At 39.6% G+C, this 21,227-nt stretch overlaps 1 protein-coding gene across 1 annotated transcript in view; it reads right to left on the minus strand.

The window, feature by feature from the left end:
* Positions 1–20,756, minus strand: part of xpr1a (xenotropic and polytropic retrovirus receptor 1a) — a 63,877-nt gene extending 43,121 nt beyond the window's left edge. Inside the window, exons 1-2 of the mRNA XM_017467798.3 lie at positions 20,379–20,756; positions 10,460–10,511 (exon numbers count right to left, since the gene is read on the minus strand). Coding sequence (XP_017323287.1) covers positions 10,460–10,511; positions 20,379–20,447 — 121 coding nt within the window. The 5' untranslated portion in view covers positions 20,448–20,756. The remainder of the gene's footprint in view (positions 1–10,459; positions 10,512–20,378) is intronic.
* Positions 20,757–21,227: the final 471 nt, after the last annotated feature.

Below are 21,227 nucleotides of genomic sequence, written 5' to 3' on the forward strand. Positions count from 1 at the left end.
ATAACTTTACACTACAACTTTACAATTTTATGATATAACTTTACAAATATACTACAACTACAACTACAACTACAGCGCTATGGCTTTACTTACGGTCACAAGGTAAACAGTATATGTAGTGGAAATTTTATTTTACAGTAGAACCCTATAGGTTTATCCATAACTATAACTATACCGATGTACTATAGTTGTAAAAAACAACAACCCCCCCCCCCCCCCCCCCCCAAAAAAAAAACCCAAAACATTTAACTCTGTAACTATAAATTTTCGACCTTCTAACTTCATAACGTTATACCTTCAGCTAGAACTTTATTACTCTACCATAGCTATAAACTGACATAAAACTTTGTAACGTTACAGGATGATTTTACACTTTACAACTTTGACTTAAACTTTGTATAAGCGACATAAACAATCTCGCTGTAGAAAAGTTAGTCAGATTCGAACTTTACACTAGGACCATACGGCTTTATTCTAGAGCTATAACGCCTCGCGCTTGCTTAAAGGCTTGATTTTTGATACGGAATCATGTTCACTTTTAATAGATGCTAATAGCCCTAAGAAAAAATTTCAAACGAAACCGTTTCAAAAGTCTGCACACGTGTGCGCAGGAAACGATCGAACGTGATACGCTATCGTGGAAGAATTACAAACGTGCGTTAAATTAAATACAGTTTAAAAAAAAAAAAAAACTATGATAAATTGTATAAACGCATGAATCAATATTAAACTAAGCTACTAAAATAATCCATCCAGGGGTGAAAACTAGCTTTACTGAAAAATAAATAAATAAAGCTGATGTTTTTACTACACACACTGCACACACTGTGTGGAAAAAAACAACGACCCCATTGTCATAAAGCCATCGTGGTTTCGATTTCAGATCTCAGAGCAACGGCGGTGTAAACACACCAACCAATCAGAGAGCAGCATCACATTATTCCCTAATCCCTATTTCCTATTTAGTAGCACTAGGGGAATCATTAGCACTCTGTAATGCAGTGTACTAAACACAGAGAACAGAGTTAGCCATTTCCTGTGATGGATTCATGTTATTAATAGCATTTTTATTTGAACGTACTCAGAAAAAATACGTATATGAGTGTAATACGTCCGGAGACAGCCGGATATGGCGATGTTACCGTGGCAGCGGCGTTTTAGGATTTGATTGGCACTAATTAATTTGTGCCACGAGATTCGGGCATGCTGGGACGATAATGAGCTCGCGGATGAATTGTTTGAACACTGAGTTTAATTACAGTGTGAGTTTTTATAGCGGTATTCAAACGAGACAACACATTTCAACAGCGCAACAAGAAAGAAATGGTTAACGGACAGTCCGGGGCGTTTTCGTCAATCAGTGGACCTCGTTTAGGCCGATGGAGAAAGACGGGCAGAGAGAGAGAGAGAGAGAGAGAGACAGAGAGAGAGAGAGAGACAGAGAGACGGCAGGCCAGGCAAACAGATAAACAGTTCACGATTCAGCTTCAGTAAACAGGAAAACCTCAAACTGCATTACAGTCGATAGAAACCGAATATTTTCGTATTAAAAGCATAAAAGTCTCAACACTGTTACCACATCTCTCCATCTCTCATTTCTGTCTGTGCCTTTACATCACCACCCCCACCTCTCACCCTCTCCAGGGTGTTTTCTGTACCATCTGTGTGTGTTATTCCGACTCGGTCACGTTCAGAAAAATGTTATTGTGCTAATTAGTTCTGAGTAACACTGAATGCTAAAAGCACTGTGACGGGGATTTTATTATTATTATTATTATTATTATTGATCAAATGAGAAAATAGTCATTAGCTGTAATAGGGATGTAAAAAAAATGCTCCAATACCCCAACATCTGATAGCAGGTGATACTGTGTGAGGTAATCCTAGTGTACATTCTCACTCTAACACACGGCCAAGACGGGATGACGGCGACCTGGACGTTCTTCACCTGGATCAATGATGAAAGCAAAGCAGTCTGCAGAACGTGACGTGAAAATATCGAGCCGACGAGGGATTCTGACGCCGTGCGGAACTGAAACAAAACCCGCTCCTCACCGCTGCGGCCCTCCTCGATCCGAGGTCTGTTCGACGCCTCCGAGCGATGTCCCTCTCTTCTCTCGGTTTCAAAACGCCTCGCTTTTCTCCCGTACACGGCTCTCTGATCTTCACGTTGGCTTATCCCTTTTTAACGTCAAACGCAGTTTTCACGTGCGAAACCGACGGCTTAAACCTTAAACCAAGGGCGGCTGTTCAGAGCTTTTTATTCTGTCATTTATTCTTCAATATATTTATAATCCATCGATCTAAAAGGACACGCCTGGGTAACGAGTAGCACCTGTCGGTCGCGCGTTCCAATATTTTTGCTCGCCTATACATTGGGTCGGTCTGATGCAAAACGTGCGATATTGTGCTAGGTCGTTTAACACGTCCACACAGAAACACCGGGAAATAAAAGCTGTACTTCTACACACTCTTCTCATATTCGTCTTTTGATTGATCTCAAAACCAAAAACTAATGAGCTGGACTTGCTGTTCCGATAGTTTCGGAGGGATATATAGATATATGATTCAATGATAGGAGATGTTTGCTTGGAGAGCAGAGACAGTGATCTGACAGTGAAGTGTAGTGTGGATATGTGTGTGTGTGTGTGTGTGTGTGTGAGAGAGAGAGAGAACACCGCCCATGCTGGCCTATAGGAGGTGGCAGCTCTGACATATGCTCAGATATTTCCTGTGTCGTGTGTTATGAACGCACGCAGTGCTGCCAGGTCTGTAGTGGAGCACTGTCTTAGTGTGTATCATGTGTTGTGTTTGTGTGTTGATGCAGACCTAACAATACTGTAATGTCAACATACAGTAGATTTCTCAGTGAGAGCCTAGATGTAGGGCTTGAGGGCGGAGGATCTGGCAACCCTGCACAAAATCTGTTCATCCTGCAACATCAAACAACTGACACAAAGACAAAAGCAGAGCTTATCTTTTTTTTTTTGTCCTAAATATTTGAGGGCGAATCCTCGTTAAAATCACCTTGACCCGCTTCCTTTGTCCTAGCGGCTCGTCCTCGATTAGAACCGTCTAATAATCAGATATATTTATATATTTCTTTTTTTCTTCTTCTTTTTGCTGTAGGAGTTGAAATAATCCCAGTGCCTGTGTGAGCTGTAGCAGGTGGGCATGAAATTGAGTTTAACCTCCTGGGGTGTGTGTGTGTGTGTGTGTGTGTGTGTGTGTGTGTGTGTGTTGGGTCTCTCGAGCTTTAACGTAGCCTCAGGCTACGCTGTAAAGGAACACACCATGTTGACATTGCCAGTGATTGGTCGATGGGACACAAAGAGGGTGGAGTCAAAAGCGGTGGAAAATACTGGTTGGAAACTAAAATTAAAATGAGCCAAAAAGTGTCTTTTTAAAAATGTTATACATTATACATGCCTGAGGAGGGTTACTGTTCATTTTAATATTAATAATAATAATAATAATAATAATAATAATACGGTTGATTAAGACGTCAGTATTCGTACGGAAGTATGATGGTATACGATGTTAATGCATCAATCCTGAACACCCTTCACTGTTATTATCTATAAACGTGCACCATACGTCATTATTATTTTTTTCCGCACATATTCCGGTTTAAAAGGAATTCGGGATCTGAGTGCAGGGTCACCCCCCCCCCCCGGAGAAGAGGAGCGGAGCTCGGGGATTTGATCTCACGACCTTCCCATCAACAACCGCTAAGCCCTCACTGCCCTGTCATAAGAACATCTCTACATAACACACACACACACACACACACACACACACACACACACATCATAAAGGAAATAAAACGTTAAAATAAACTAAATTAAATCTCATTTCCAGTCCGTGCGGCGTGAGGGGACGGGGCCGTGTGATTTATTTATGATCGTTCTTCACGGTAGCTTCCGTTTTATTATGTGATGAATTATTGAGGGCGAGAGCGGGAGAAGACGAGTAGAGGAAACTCAGCGTGCCGTCTTTCATCGTTTGGGTTGAAATGAAAATGAACGACGAGCCGTCCGGTTGAAGAAGAAGAAGCGGTAGAGCAGTTCGTGATCGATCTTTAATACCAGCGCAGTTGAAGATTTCCACACCACGTTTTGCAATTTACTCACTTCATCTATGTTTATATATATATATATATATATATATATATATCCATCCCTCCATCCATCCATCCCTCCATCCATGATCTCACCATCAAGACACCAGTCTGAACATTCATCTAACCTTCCATCCATTCTTCTGACCATCTATCCATCCATCAACCTGAACATCCACTCATCTGTTTCACAATTCAGCTGACAATCTATCCTTTGATCCATCCATCCATCCATCCATCCACCTCTCTGACCATCAATGAAACCATTCATGGACCCATCTATCTGGCTATCCATCCATCCATCCATCCATCCATCCATCTATCCATCCACTTAGCTTAATTAACAGACAGTGCAGATGTACTTACAGGCACTGAGATAAAAAATAACTCATTTATAGACAAGTGTGTGTGTGTGTGTGTGTGTGTGTGTGTGTGTGTGTGTGTGTGTGTGAGAGAGAGAGAGAGCGTGAGGTAGACTGGACGACAGCAGGATAATGGGTGTGGTAAAAATAACATGTCACACACGTGATTCAGAGTAAGCCCCGCCCACAATCAGTATATAAACATATTCTGGTTAGATTTGTTTGAATTTTAAGTGGAAATGACTGAATGTATGAACTTTTAGAACATTCCTAGAAATATGAAAAGGATTTATGGGAACTGTTTAAAGTACAAAAACGAGGCGGTTTCTAAGGAAACGAGTTAAGATCACGTGACTGCGTCGTGACCAAATAAACACTCGGACCGGCGGCGGTGCGTTCGACGGTGCGCCGGTTTTGTAAATTCCTCCTGTCCGATGAGAAGCGCTTTATTTCTGCATCGCAGGAACGTCTGAAAGGATGGTGATACTGATAGTGTTGTCATTCCGGAGCAGTTTATAAATAAAGCTGGTGGATTTTGAATGGATCGGGACTTCCTGTTTCCCACAGAGTGAAACCAGATTAAAGGATATCTTATAAATCACCTTCACTCCTGTTCACAAAACCACTGCTGCCCTCCAGCTGGCCTTTCCCTGCACTCTACACACACACACACACACACACACACACACACACACACACACACACACACACACAGAGCACTCAGCCTGGATGTAATTGACAGATGAATAATGGATGGAGAGCAATCCTCCTCTAGCAGTCTGATTGTCTGTGTGTGTGTGTGTGTGTGTGTTGTTTTTAAGGGCAGTTTTCCCCACTCCCTCTCTCTCTCACACACAGATCTTCATGCATGTGTGTGTGTGTGTGTGTGTGTGTGTGTATGTTCAGTGTTGTTCTAATCATGGCCCCCTCCTCTTCCTTATTTTAATTGGAGTGTGTGTGTGTGTGTGTGTGTGTGTGTGTGTGTTGGATTGTTTGGGCTGTGACTATAAATAATGCAGCAGGTGGGGGAAGAGCGTAGCTGGTATACCCCGACCTCAGGGTGCAGACTCACACACACACACACACACACACACACACACACACACACACACACACACACAGATTTGAGTTCAGCGCACAGCGAGGATTCAGACCTCAGACGTAACTACGGACTGAAACGTTGTTCAGAAGTCACATGAGTGCTACGCGTTTGTGGGCGGAGTTTGTCTGAAATAGAGGCGTGTCTCAGTCACGCTTGATTCTGATGAACTGATCGATTTTGATCGTCATGTTAGTCTTTTATACTTTTCATTTATAACGGCCTCTTGCTTTAAAGCTGCAGCAAAGAAGAAAAAAGAATCAGTTTCCTCCTCCAGGCCGTATTTTCTCTCCCGGATGTTTTTCACGCGAGTGTTTGAGTTTAATGGCGGCGGTCTTTAAAGACTCCGTCTCGGACGCGTCTACTCAGGAAAAATCTGAGAACCTGAGAGGATCGAGAAGCTGTTCGGAGGTTCAGAGACATCAGTGAAACCCGACACGCTGCGTGTCTCGCTGCTCGCTGTGGAGTACACTTATTTGTTTTGTTCATCTTGCCTTGAGGGCGCACAAACTTTTGCACTCGACCGACTCGTTATAAAAGAGCGTCAGCGCTGGCCTTTGATCTTTTCATCCGCGGTCCCTCTGAGCGTTTATTAAACTTTCAGATTCCTACAGGCGGAGAACGAGTGCGTTCTGTCTATCGGAGAGACAGAACAGAGGAGATGGAGGGGGGGGGGGTGAAAAGAGGGATAGCAGGAGAAGAGGAGAGGAAGAAGGACAGATAGAGGACAAATGCATGAAACAGGGAGGTAGAAAAGATCGAAAAACAAAAGCAAGTAAGAAAATGATTTTAGAAAAAGGATGAGAGACAGAAATATAGAGAGAGGAAGAAAGACAGAAAAGGCCAAACGAAAGGAAGACCATAAAATAAGAAAAGGAGACGAAGGACAAAAGAGAAAAGGACTGGAAGAAGGAGAAAGAAGAAGAGGGGCGGGTGGGAACGAAAGAGAACTCAGAGGACAGTAAAGGATGAGGGCAAAAGAAAGAGGAGATGAGTAAGAGGAGAGAGGGGAAGAAAACAGGAAAGGGGGGGGGGGGCGATAAACGAGAGGAAGAGAAGAACAGGCATCAATGGAGAGAGAGAAAACAGAACTGAGAGGAGAAACTAAAAGAGGGAAAATGAAAAAAGAGAAACAGATGGCAGAAAAAAGATGAGGAGAGGAGAGGAAGAAAAGAAAGGGTCCAAAGAAAAAAGGAAGAGAAGTGTAAAAGAAGAAAAGATAGAAAACAAAAAAAATGAAAAGAGGGGGGAGGAGAGGAAGAGGAGGAGAGGAAGAGGAGGAGAGGAAGAGGAGGAGTACGTGAGACGAGGAATAATAACCGAAAATAAATAACTCCAACCTTCTGTCTCTCTCTCTGTCTGTCTGTCTCTCTCTGTCTCTCTCTCTCTGTCTTTCTGTCTCTCTCTCTGTCTGTCTGTCTCACTCTGTCTGTCTGTCTGTCTCTCTCTTTCTGTCTCTCTCTCTGTCTGTCTGCCTCTCTCTGTCTGTCTCTCTCTCTCTGTCTGTCTCTCTGTCTGCCTGTCTCTCTCTTTCTGTCTTTCTGTCTGTCTCTCTGTCTGTCTGTCTCTCTCTGTCTGTCTCTCTGTCTGTCGCGCTCTCTGAGGGAAAGAGTGCAGTGAGATTCAGTCTGTTTCTGAACATGGACAGACAGACAGGTGGAAAGGCAGACAGGTATACGTACAAACAGTCAGACACAGACAGACGGGTGGCCAGTCAGAAAGACAGGTGGACATATAGTATTAGAAACACAGACAGGTGGACAGACAGCCAGGGGGTCAGACAGATAAGTGGACAAAGAGAAGTCGAAGAGACGTTGACAAACAGACACAAAGACAGACAGAAAGGTGGATAGACAGTGAGACAGATGGACGGTCAGACAGGTAGACAGATAGGTGGACAGACAGACAGATACGAAGAAAGACAGAAAGGCAGACCGATGTAGAGACAGGGTGACAGAGAGATGGACAGACAGGCAGACAGAGAGACAGGTAGAGAGAGACACCTGATAAAGAGACCCTGGGCTGATTTCATTGGATAAAATGATGTGTACAGAGCAGATAGACAGAGCCGTAGGTAGGCAGACACATACACAGGCAGACAGACAGGTGGACAGACAGACAGGTGGACAGACAGACAGGTGGACAGAGACGCTTGATAAAGGGACGCCAGGCTGATTCAGTCTGTGTTTATTGGATAAAATGATCAGTACAGAGAAGCTGCAGTGAGCCACAAATCACATCAGCGTCTTGTGGAAGTAAATATCATCTACAGCAGCGTCTCATACTGTTACTTTATTTCTCCTCTCTTCATCCCTCCATCCCCCGATCTGTCTCTCCAGCTCTCCGCCTCCGTCCCTCCATTCAGACTGGAGATTAACACACGCAGAAATCAATAAAGAACTGTCTACTGAGGGCTGAAGGAAAAAGCTCAAACAAACCCTGCATCCACCCATTTATTCCTCCATCCATCTCTCTATCCACTCCTCCATCCACCCATTTATTCCTCCATCCATCTCTCTATCCATTCCTCCATCCACCCATTTATTCCTCCATCCATCTCTCTATCCATCCCTCCATCCATCCATTTATTCCTCCATCCATCTCTCTATCCATTCCTCCATCCACCCATTTATTCCTCCATCCATCTCTCTATCCATTCCTCCATCCACCCATTTATTCCTCCATCCATCTCTCTATCCATTCCTCCATCCACCCATTTATTCCTCCATCCATCTCTCTATCCATTCCTCCATCCATACATCTCTCTATCCATTCCTCCATCCATCCATCTCTCTATCCATTCCTCCATCCATCCATTTATTCCTCCATCCATCTCTCTATCCATTCCTCCATCCATACATCTCTCTATCCATTCCTCCATCCATACATCTCTCTATCCATTCCTCCATCCATACATCTCTCTATCCATTCCTCCATCCACCCATTTATTCCTCCATCCATCTCTCTATCCATTCCTCCATCCATACATCTCTCTATCCATCCCTCCATCCATCCATCTCTCTATCCATTCCTCCATCCATCCATTTATTCCTCCATCCATCTCTATCCATTCCTCCATCCATCCATTTATTCCTCCATCCATCTCTATCCATTCCTCCATCCATCCATTTATTCCTCCATCCATCCATTTATTCCTCCATCCATCTCTCTATCCATTCCTCCATCCATCCATTTATTCCTCCATCCATCTCTCTATCCATTCCTCCATCCATACATCTCTCTATCCATTCCTCCATCCATACATCTCTCTATCCATTCCTCCATCCATCCATTTATTCCTCCATCCATCTCTCTATCCATTCCTCCATCTATCCATTTGTTCCTCCATCCAACTCTCTATCCATTCCTCCATCCATACATCTCTCTATCCATTCCTCCATCCATCCATTTATTCCTCCATCCATCTCTCTATCCATTCCTCCATCCATCCATTTGTTCCTCCATCCAACTCTCTATCCATTCCTCCATCCATACATCTCTCTATCCATTCCTCCATCCATCCATTTATTCCTCCATCCAACTCTCTATCCATTCCTCCATCCATACATCTCTCTATCCATTCCTCCATCCATCCATTTATTCCTCCATACATCTCTCTATCCATTCCTCCATCCATCCATTTGTTCCTCCATCCATCTCTCTATCCATTCCTCCATCCATCCATTTGTTCCTCCATCCAACTCTCTATCCATTCCTCCATCCATCCATTTATTCCTCCATCCATCTCTCTATCCATTCCTCCATCCATCATTCTACATTTACTCTACATCTATCCATTCATTTATCCTTTCACCACTCCATCTCTATTTACATCTTTTCATCTCCACCTCCATCCATCCGTCCATCTGTCTAACTCTCCAACCATCCATCCTTCCACTCCACCCTCTTTGACATCCATTTCTCCATCTGACCTTTTTTCAAAGGAAACAAAATCAAAAGAAGGTCAGAAACACAACTGGTGGAGAGACAGACAGTCAGATAGACAGGTGGACAAATGGACAGGTTGAAGGTGGAGAGAAGGTCACAGGCAAATAAGTGGACAGACAGACAGTTAGACAGACAGACAAACAAACAGACAGACAGATGAACAGACAGACAGACAGGCAGGTGGACAGACAGACAGCTGAAGAGACAGACAGACAGCTGAACAGACAGACAGACAGACAGGTGGACAAACAGACAGACAGACAGATGAACAGACAGACAGACAGGTGGACAGACAGATGAACAGACAGACGGACAGGTGGACAGAGAGACAGACAGACAGACAGACAGACAGGTGGACAGACTGTATTATGAGGAATGCACATGATCTGACTGATATAAAACATTAATAACACATTAACTACACAAACATTTGTAACATCAATCATTTACATCCAATCACAACACACTCCTGATCCTGTGACCACACACACACACACACACACACTTGAGAGAGAGAGAGAGAGAGAGGTAGAAGAACCAGTGACCGGAAAAGATATCGCTTTTCACACTTTCCTTCTCTCTCTCTCTCTCTCTCACACACACACACACACACACACTTTAATTATTAACCACAGTAGCATTTCTAATGTGTCCTTAACTCATAATTAGCATTTTTTGGGGGGGCAAACCATGTGCTCCTCTCCACCCCGTGTGTGTGTGTGTGTGTGTGTGTGTGTACATGTATGTGTGTGTGTGTGTGTGTGTCTGTCTGTCTGTCTGCAGTGTGAGTCCCAGCATTTCTGAGATGTTCTCTATTAATAGTGTGTGTTATTCTGGGCAGGGAAAGAGTGTGTGTGTGTTTTAGTGAGTAAGTGTGTGTGTGTGTGTGTTCTTCGTTTCAGCTCTCCCCCGTCGTTCTGTTTTTCTTACCTTCTATAGACGGAGCCTGATCCTGCGCTGCATACAGCATCTCTTTGAAGGCCTACGACAGAGAAACACACACAAACACAATTACACACACACAAAATTACACACCACACACACACACACTGCACTGATTTGCTAGTGACAAAAGAGGTGGGGCCTAAATTATATTAGACCAGTCTAGCTTCCCTTTTCACTTCTTCACCTCAGCGCATCGCTCAGCGTGAAATATGCACCACGTCGCTAGTTATCTAGCTAAGCCGTTAGCTTAGCTAATGCTAACATTATTCTAGCTAACACAATGCTACTATACTGTGTAAAGTAAAATGATATTTTATCGCTACGCACTACAACGAGCTAAGGACGTGAAAAGAAACGTTACTTAGTCACGTGTTAATCCAAACATAGGCTCCGCCCTCTTTGACACAAGAACTGCCGTCATTTCCACTGAAAGGAAAGGACGACGAAATGGATGTGATGTAACCGCAACAGTACAGCTGGAGAGCGTAAGCTCCGCCCCCGATGTCATATGCAGCTTTGCGTTGGTTGAAATCGGTCACATGGTTACTTACACAATGTCATACTCATGAACCTGATGGACTTGAAGTGTTTTATTCCTCTTATTCCTCCAGTTTTATATTTATTACAGAACGACACAGCATCATTTTTATCCTTTTCTAGTTACGTTTAAGGAACGTGATACGAGTAAGGTTACGCTGTAGTCGTTCCCTCACCAGCCTCTCTGTTCTAAATTCCTTAAACGTAAACTTCACAGCTTTAACACTGGAGACTCCTTCCACACCCTGCGAATGAGCCGTTGCTGTAGAAACCATAACGGTATTGATAACGAACGAGCGCATTAATATAAACCTGCGATGTGCGGCTGCGCTACTGTCGGAGCTGCTGCTACAGAGAGTTAATCAACACCTTCTGACCAATCACCATCCAGAACTCAGCAGCGCCGCGGTGTCAGATCAGGTGTTGAGTAACTCCATGAACACACACCTGCAGACTTAAAGTGTGTGTGTGTGTGTGTTTATTACTCAGTCAGTCATGCCATTACATAGTGCAGTCTGTATCCTGGCCCGTTTTTATTTACTGTAACGACGTTGTTGTTGTTGTTGTTGTTGTTGTGGTGGTTTATCTCGTCCTCCTCATTCATCGGTCCTCCTGGCAGAAACTCGTCCGGTGGCTTCTGACTGAAACGCAGCTCCTCATCCGTCAAGTCTCTCTGTGACAATTTAATCTGCGTCTCAAATATGATTAAATATCTGTTTAGATCAGACTGAATAAATGCCATTATCCGGCTACGAGGCGCAGACGACGATGAGTCAGAATTCACGTCACTCGGAGATGAGTTCCACATTTCACCGGCGGAAACGTGGAGAACAGCGAGATCTACACCCAGAGCGAGGGTTTATTTCCTGTAGTGTCATGTGTTATTATTATATATAATGTGCGTGTGTGTGTGTGTGTGTGTGTGTGTGTGTGTGTGTGTGTGTGCCAACAATCAGTTGTGCTCGGAAAATTAAATAAAACTATTTCGGTTTAAATAAAATAAAATGATTACAAATACAACTTATGATTATGATTATAAATAGCACAAAACCACTTTTCCATTCCTGATACTGAAAATTTCTTTCTTTAAAAAAAACAAAAACTAAAGCTTTAAAATGATATTTTTTATCGGGAGCTAAAAACACGACGTGCACAAAACTCACTTCGGCAAATATCATAAATATAATAAAGTGTAACTGTATAAACACAATAAATATAATAAAGTATAACTGAATAAATATAATAAATATAATAAAGTATAAATGTATAAACACAATAAATATAATAAAGTATAAATGTATAAACACAATAAATATAATAAAGTATAAATGTATAAACACAATAAATATAATAAAGTATAACTGTATAAATATAATAAATATAATAAAGTATAAATGTATAAACACAATAAATATAATAAAGTATAACTGAATAAATATAATAAATATAATAAAGTATAAATGTATAAACACAATAAATATAATAAAGTATAAATGTATAAACATAATAAATATAATAAAGTATAAATGTATAAACATAATAAATATAATAAAGTATAAATGTATAAACATAATAAATATAATAAAGTATAAATGTATAAACACAATAAATATAATAAAGTATAACTGTATAAATATAATAAATATAATAAAGTATAAATGTATAAACATAATAAATATAATAAAGTATAACTGTATAAACATAATAAATATAATAAAGTGTAACTGTATAAACACAATAAATATAATAAAGTATAACTGTATAAATATAATAAATATAATAAAGTATAAATGTATAAACATAATAAATATAAAGTATAACTGTATAAATATAATAAATATAATAAAGTATAACTGTATAAACACAAATATAATAAAGTATAAATGTATAAACACAATAAATATAATAAAGTATAAATGTATACACATAATAAATATAAAGTATAACTGTATAAATATAATAAATATAATAAAGTATAAATGTATAAACACAAATATAATAAAGTATAAATGTATAAACACAAATATAATAAAGCATAAATGTATAAACACAAATATAATAAAGTATAAATGTATAAACACAAATATAATAAAGTGTAACTGTATAAACACAATAAATATAATAAAGTATAAATGTATACATATAAAGTATACACGTATGAATATAATAAATATAATAAAGTATAAATGTATAAATGTAATAAAAAGATCAATCCCAACAGGACAACACAATCAGGTAAACTTGTTCCGAAACTCAATTCCGATCTCTTCCATTTGTTACGGGATCGGATTCGCTTCGTCCTTTTTTATCTGATATCTGATCCAAGGGTTTTTGCTGGGATCGGGCCGGTACTGATCCTGGGTATCGGATCGGTGCCGTCTCAAATGATTATTTAAAGAAAATTAAATATAAACAAAAAAAACCCAAAGTAAGCACGTATTATTATTATTATTATTATTATTATTAGTTTTTCTATTAGATCTGATTAGATATTTAGTAATCAAATATATTTCTGCATTTCTTTCTCAATATTGTTAGACATCTTTTATCCTCCACACGTCTTTAAGCGTTTGTTTCTACTTGTGCGAACTGATTTCTGGACGATTTCCTCAGAGTATCATCGACATCGACATCATCACGATTCTCAAAGAACTTTCCACGACAAACCATACAAACACCTCCAGCAAAACACTCGTGCAGCACTCGTGTACTTTATTTAATATCCACAAAAATCCACGACACTTCTGAAATATAGGAAACAATCTTTTAGATTAATAATAAACAAACAAACAAACAAACAAACAAATAAAGACACTGAGGAGAAAAGATCAATGGAGAAACAAAATGAACATGTTACACTTTTAAAGATGAAACACAAAACTTTATCATCCAATCAGCTGCTTCCATGAGTTCATGACTTCATTAAAAAAAACTTCATTTATTATAAAAGTATCACAACATCCATGACTTCGCAAAAAAAACGCGCACTATAAGATCATTTATCACGATAGCAACGTTCATATCACTCTGCCCCACGTGTACATTTATTTACATTTTTATTCAATTATATAGCTACAAATTCATTTATAATATATTTTACTTTATTATACGTAATGTATTCGCACGTTTGTGTAATCACTCATGTTAAAATTTTGTATTTAATCAAAAACCTTTTTACTTTTTTGTCTTTTTCAATCGAATTTTTTTTTCCGAGATAACATTTTTTAAAAATAAATTAGCTCACGCAGAGATAATATAAATCCTCACAGGTTTTGTCCATAAAAACTTTATATCGTGATACGTATCGTGTATCGAAGACATGCCTCTGAGAATCGTGATACAATGTTTTTGTCATACCACTCAAACCTACTGCTAAATAAAATGATTGATGTTGTTGTTGTTGTTGTTGTTGTTGCTGTGAGGGAACAGAGAGATTCATCAAAATGGCCGCCGCAGTAACGTACACACAAAAGCCGGGGAGGCTACATGTATTTTTCCTTCCTTGTCCTAAAGACAGCCTACAGGTGGAGCAGTGTGTGTGTGTGTGTGTGTGTGTGTGTGTATTGTTCAGGGACTTGGCAGGATCCATACGGTCAGTCAGGCTGAGAGCAGATGTAGTCCCAGCAGGAGAGTGTGAACAGAGTATGTGTGTGTGTGTGTGTGTGTGTGTGTGTGTGTGTGTGTAGGGCAGGAGGTCTCCATACATTTTAATCAGGGAAGATGTGATATCAGTGTTCAGCTCTGAGTGATGAACATTTACATCTGATTTAGATTTAATAAACAATTGTAATAATTAAATATCTAATTATTATTATTCATTACATATTTATTCATATTAATATATGATATAGCTATTTGTTTATATCAAATCAAAAAAAATATCAACCATATATATAGTTTATATATTTACGTGTATATTTAATTACACATTTTAGTGAATTACATTATTTTACATATATTTATTATACATTTACATAGATTTGCATATTTATTTACATATTTACAAAAGGTTTTTTTTTTTTTACTTTATACATATATGCATATTTATTTACCCTTAGCTCCACCCACCAGTTGTTCTATCACATCTCACAGCTCCGCCCACCATGTGTTCACCACACCTTGTGGCTCCACCCACCTTGCATTCTACCACACCTCTCAGCTCCACCCACTACATGACATCAAACATCACTATACAAGAGTCCAAGTCTCTCTTCACACTGCGCACATGCACGTGCGGTGTTTAGAATTTTTCGCTTATATAACTGAATTTAGTTCCGTGTATAGAACTGTTTTTGTTTCGGATTGTTCCCAGAATTTTCCCCCTAATTTATTTATTCTTGGCCAATTCCCAGACCTTGTGTAGGACACATGAAGCTAGCCCACCGCATCTTTCAATCCGCTGCTCCTGCTGCATCACAGGGCAGCGTAACACACTCGGAGCTAAGCGCTATCTGCCCTCTTCCACATACATGAGCTCACAGACACCCAGGACTGGCTAGTCTCACTGTGATTGACAGGTGAGAGAGAGTAAGCTCCGCCCACGGCCTGCTTCACACGAAGTCACGATCTCCAGGCGAATGCTTTTCTGTTGCGCCGGTGGGGATATAGTTTTATTTCAATTTCATAAAAACCTCAATTACAGCTAATAACAAGATACATTTAAATGTTTACAGTTTTGCAGCATTCCTGGTCTAATGAATCCAACGACACTGACTAAACGCTCTGCTAGTGACTAGCAGGTACATCCGCCTCGTAGCCAGCTTCCTGTTTCGTTTTACACTGTGATAACCTACATCTCACATATCTCTGGCCACGCCCCCTGTTTACCCCGATCAGAGCCGCAGGTGATCAGAGACTCGATAACGTCACACGCTTTACACGCGTTCCGCGCCATCTCACGAGCCGACACGACGGATGTGACCGAGCTTTATTCTGAAAGACGCTCCGAGTGGCGAACAGTAAAGACGAGAACGTTCCGTGAATCAGAACGATGATTAAAGTGAATTCTGTCAGCCATCTCTCTCTCGCAGACAAAACGGCGGGGAAGTTTAACTGCTTTTCATTTCATCTGGCAGCAAAAAAAAAAATAAAATAATGAAAAGGAAAGAAAGTTATTAATATAAAAATATCAAATATTCACTGATCGGAGTGTTTCAGTGAAGAGCAGAAGTAAAATAAGTCATGTATAAAAGTGCTGATGAGGCACACGAGACATTCGGAAAATGGTGGTGTTGTCTAATTGTGTGTGTGTGTGTGTGTGTGTGTGTGTGTGTGTGTGTGCAACTCTGATCAAATTCACAGATCCAGACAAAGAGACTCAAATCAGTAGATCATCAGTAATCTCTCAGCTGGAGTCTGGAATCATTTTTAAATACGTCATAAAATCATCGATACAAACGATGACAAACGATGACAAACGCCTCACGGACGCACAACACAAACACTCCATCGTTATTACTTTATTGTCATCATCATGTACTTTGAAGTTGGAATTATTATTATTATTATTATTATTATTATTATTATTATTATTATTATTTCAGACGTAAATAAATGCTTGCTTTAATGCATTCTATTCACTTTTTTGAAAAATAAATTATTTGTTTTATTTATCTTTATTTACTTTCTGAATTATTTAATTTAAATAAAAAAAAGTTCCTATAACTTTTTAAACAAATAATAATAATAATATTTTTTTTAAAAATATATGACAAATAAAGCTCTTTTACTGACAAACAATACTTAGGTATAATTATTTATTATCTTTTTAAAAATGATGTTAATGTACTATTATTATTATTATTATTATTACTATTATTATTATTATTATTATCATTAGCGGTGTGTTTATATTGTGAGATAAAAATCAGCCTGGAGCTCGTCTCTTTGTTCCATGAAGACGCCCGGAAGACGAGAAAAAGCGTAAAAAAAACCCACACGGTGGAGGGGGGGGGGGGGGGGGGGGGGGGGTTAAAAGGAAAAATTAGCAATAAAACTGAATCGATAAAGAAATAAATTCTGAGAAAATAAGAAGAGCTGAAAATGTGAAATAATTTTTTTACTGGTTTTATCCCTTCACTCATCTCAGACAGAGAGAGAGAGAGAGAGAGAGAGGGAGAGGGAGAGGGAGAGAGCGAGAGCATGAACAAGGACATTGTTCTTCAGGATTAAAACGATGACAGATTTCTTTTTTTGACTTAAACACACGAAGGCGTTAAAACATTTATCAATTAATCATATACACGACGTGTCATTTTTCCACACGCTGATTTAAAGCGAAATACAGCAACACTTACAGATATATCTGTATATGTGTGTTTGTGTGTGTGTGTGTGTGTGTGTGTGTGTGTGTGTGTGTGTGTGCGTGTTCTTTAAGGTTCTTCAAGAGCAACGCTGCAGTAGAACCTCAGAACCATTAAAAATGAAATGAAATGGGGAATTTTTCTAAATGTTGTTAAAAACGTTGGCGATATTAGGATTCGTGGTGGGAAACGATTCAGAGATTTGCTGAATAAAGGGAAGGGAAAAAAATATTTGCTTCACCAGTTCTTTAACGTTCACGTACGTAATACTATAGCAATAACAACAACGATAATATCCATGTTCATAATAACAAAGATAACGCACATGTAACGTGTATGTACCTACAAAATGAAAAAAGGGGTGCCAATATATTTGCATATCACAGATAACAGCGACAATCACAATTTATTCCTTTTAAAGTAAGAACAAATCAGATTTTCACATTTTATTATTAAAATACTGCGCCGTGGCTATTTATGTATAGATTTATATATATAATTTTTTTTTTACATAAATAATGATATATTTATGTTGATATAAAAGGTTCCACTGTTTTGTATTTGTTTTATTTTTTGTTAAAGCTACAAAGAAATTGAGATTTTTTTAATTTAAAAATGCAGTCATAAATGTTTACATTTTTAAAAGGAATCATTTCAGTACTTTCATTATGATCATTATTAGTTTATTTATTTTTATTTATTTTTAAAAAAGGTCAGAAAGCCAAGAAACGTTCTTTAAATGATTTGTTCAAAAAACTTTTACTAACCATTATTTTATTTTATTTTAGATTAATTTTTTTTAAAGAAATATATATATATATATATATACACACACACGACTCTGGAGTTTTCCATCTCAAACTGAAACACACACTTACATGAATCATAATGTTTATATATTTACAACACCACACACACAGTTTTATCTTCAAATATATGAAGTAAAGGTGGCTATATATATATATATATATATATATATATATATATATATATATATTTCTTCATTGTGAATAACATTTAATTTAAGAACTAAGAAGTTTTATTTGCAGCGAATGAAAATATGATTAATTTATTATTTAAATAAACATATCATATTTATTATGTATATATTTCTATGTATTATTATGTACAGTAGTATATTTTTTTTTAAAACAAAAATTACATATTATTTACATATTTTTGTATTTTTAAAATTGTTATTATTTTGTATTATTTTTGTTGCCTCTCAACAAAATATGATTCATTTATCATTTTTATTTATATAGAATTTATTATATATCTGTTTGCTTTATATTATGAATGAATTCACATATTGTTTGATCAGTTATATTAATAGATTATGTATGCATTTTCTTTATTATTTATTGCACCTTACTGACAAATTTTTAAGGTAAACATGTTTTAATGTTAATTATGTTCATTAATTGTGATGTTAGTTACGACTTTGTAAAGATGTTTTTTTGTTGTTTTATTCGTCAGTTTTCCTGAAGACTGGAGCTGAGCTGTTTATTAACACCGAGCTCAAACTGCCTCTAAAATTAAACACAAACACTAAAACACCGTGTGACCTGCCTCTGTAAACAGCAGCTGATTAAAACCCCCACAAACCTGAACACTTCCACTATAAACACTGCCTCACTGCCTCTCTAGTGCACTACCTGACTGCCTCACAGCCTCACTACCTCACTGCCCAACTAGTGCACTACCTGACTGCCTCTCTAGTGCACTACCTGACTGCCTCACAGCCTCACTACCTCACTGCCTCTCTAGTGCACTACCTGACTGCCTCACAGCCTCACTACCTCACTGCCCAACTAGTGCACTACCTGACTGCCTCTCTAGTGCACTACCTCACTGCCCAACTAGTGCACTACCTGACTGCCTCACAACCTCACTGCATCACTAGCATGCTTCCTCACTGCCTGATTACTACTATCTCATTACCCCACTAGCACACTGCCTGACTACCTCACTAGCGTACTAGCTCACTACCTCATGACCTCACTAACTCTGTCTCATTACCACATGACCTGACTGCCTCACTACCCCACTAGCGCACTACCTGACTAATTACCTTACTCCCATACTAGCTCACTACCACATTATCTTGCCATCCTACTACCTCAGTAGTGCACTACTTCACTACCTCATTACCTCTAGCTCTCTGTCTCATTACCTCACTACGTAACTAATGCAATACCTCACTATTTCTCTACTATAGCTCACTATCTCCCTACCTCACTGGTACACTACCTCACTATTTCCCTACCTCACTTGTACACTACCTCACTATCTACCCTACCTCACTTGTGCACTACCTCACTATCTCCCTACCTCATTGGCACACTACCTCACTATCTCCCTACCTCACTTGTGCAGTACCTCACTATCTCCCTACCTCACTGGCACACTACCTCACTATCTCCCTACCTCACTGGCACACTACCTCACTATCTCCCTACCTCACTGGCACACTACCTCACTATCTCCCTACCTCACTGGCACGCTACCTCACTATCTCCCTACCTCACTGGCACACTACCTCACTATCTCCCTACCTCACTGGCACACTACCTCACTATCTCCCTACCTCACTGGCACACTACCTCACTATCTCCCTACCATCCTGGTGCACTACCTCACTGGCACACTACCTCACTATCTCCCTACCTCACTGGCACGCTACCTCACTATCTCCCTACCTCACTGGCACACTACCTCACTATCTCCCTACCTCCTTGGTGCAGTACTTCACCATCTCCATCTCCCTGCCTCATTACCTTTCTACCTCACTACCTAAGATATAACATAACTTCCTAATGTGCATTAGTGATATAAACGCTACATCACTGCCCTGTACCATCTGTAAATGGTGCCCTCTGTGTCGCACGCGCTATAACTGCACGAGAGAGAGAGAGAGAGAGAGAGAGAGAGCGCTTGCTGGAACGCAGCCCTCCTGGTCGGATTCTGCGGTCCGTTAGGTTAGTTAGTTAGTTAGTGAATGAGTGAATGAATGAGTGAAGGAGTGAGTTAGTGCGCGTGTGTTTTGTTCTCCCGTCTCTCACCTCGTACTGGATGTACTGCTTCCTCCATTCCGGTGTGATGTGAGCTGAAAGGTGCTCCGCGAACTTCATGCTGCCGGTAAGAATAATAATAATAACAATAAACAAACAAAAACGAGTGTTTGTGATTTCGGTGCTTCCGGTTTGCTTTCTCGCGTGCTAATCCGCTCGGTTTAAACTCCGCACCGACCCATTTTTGCCGCCGCGTGAAACTTCCAGTTGAAGTCGCTCGCGCGCACGACGAAACAGACTGAACGGCGGCGGTGTCGCGCCTGTAAACCCGTCTGCGCGTGCCGTGTGTGTTTGTGTGTGTGCGTGTGCTGCTGTATCATACTGCTGCGCTCTCTCTCTCTCTCTCTCTCTCTACCATTAACGCGTATGTACGCGCCTGCGTCAGCCGAGCGCGTGCCAAAACCAAACGCTCCTCTCTCGCGCCCTCCTGTCGCCCTCACGCGGCGAATAATAATAATAATAATAAAACCTTCGCGCGCTGCTTCTTCCCCCAAAACTCTCTCTGTTTGCCGCCTTTTTTTTTACCACTTCACCTCAGAAGTTAGCATTTCATGCTAAAGTAACATTGGAGTCTTTTTTTTTACGGAATGTACCGACACTTCTGAGAGAAAAGTTGACCGACACAGCATCAGCATCACTCCGAAATGGAAATAAATTCTTTACGAAATAAATTACTAGATATGGAGGACATTTATAGACATTTACATTTTTTTTTTGTAGTCATAGCAGTCACTCAGCTTATAAAATGGCTTCTCACTTATTTAATTCCGTCCAACTTGACCATGTATTCAGTCTCAAAAATACTATTATGATAACAAAGACAACATAGCTCTTGAATAT

The sequence above is a fragment of the Ictalurus punctatus genome, chromosome 5 (assembly GCF_001660625.3).
Source record: "Ictalurus punctatus breed USDA103 chromosome 5, Coco_2.0, whole genome shotgun sequence".
Taxonomy (NCBI): Eukaryota; Metazoa; Chordata; class Actinopteri; order Siluriformes; family Ictaluridae; genus Ictalurus; species Ictalurus punctatus.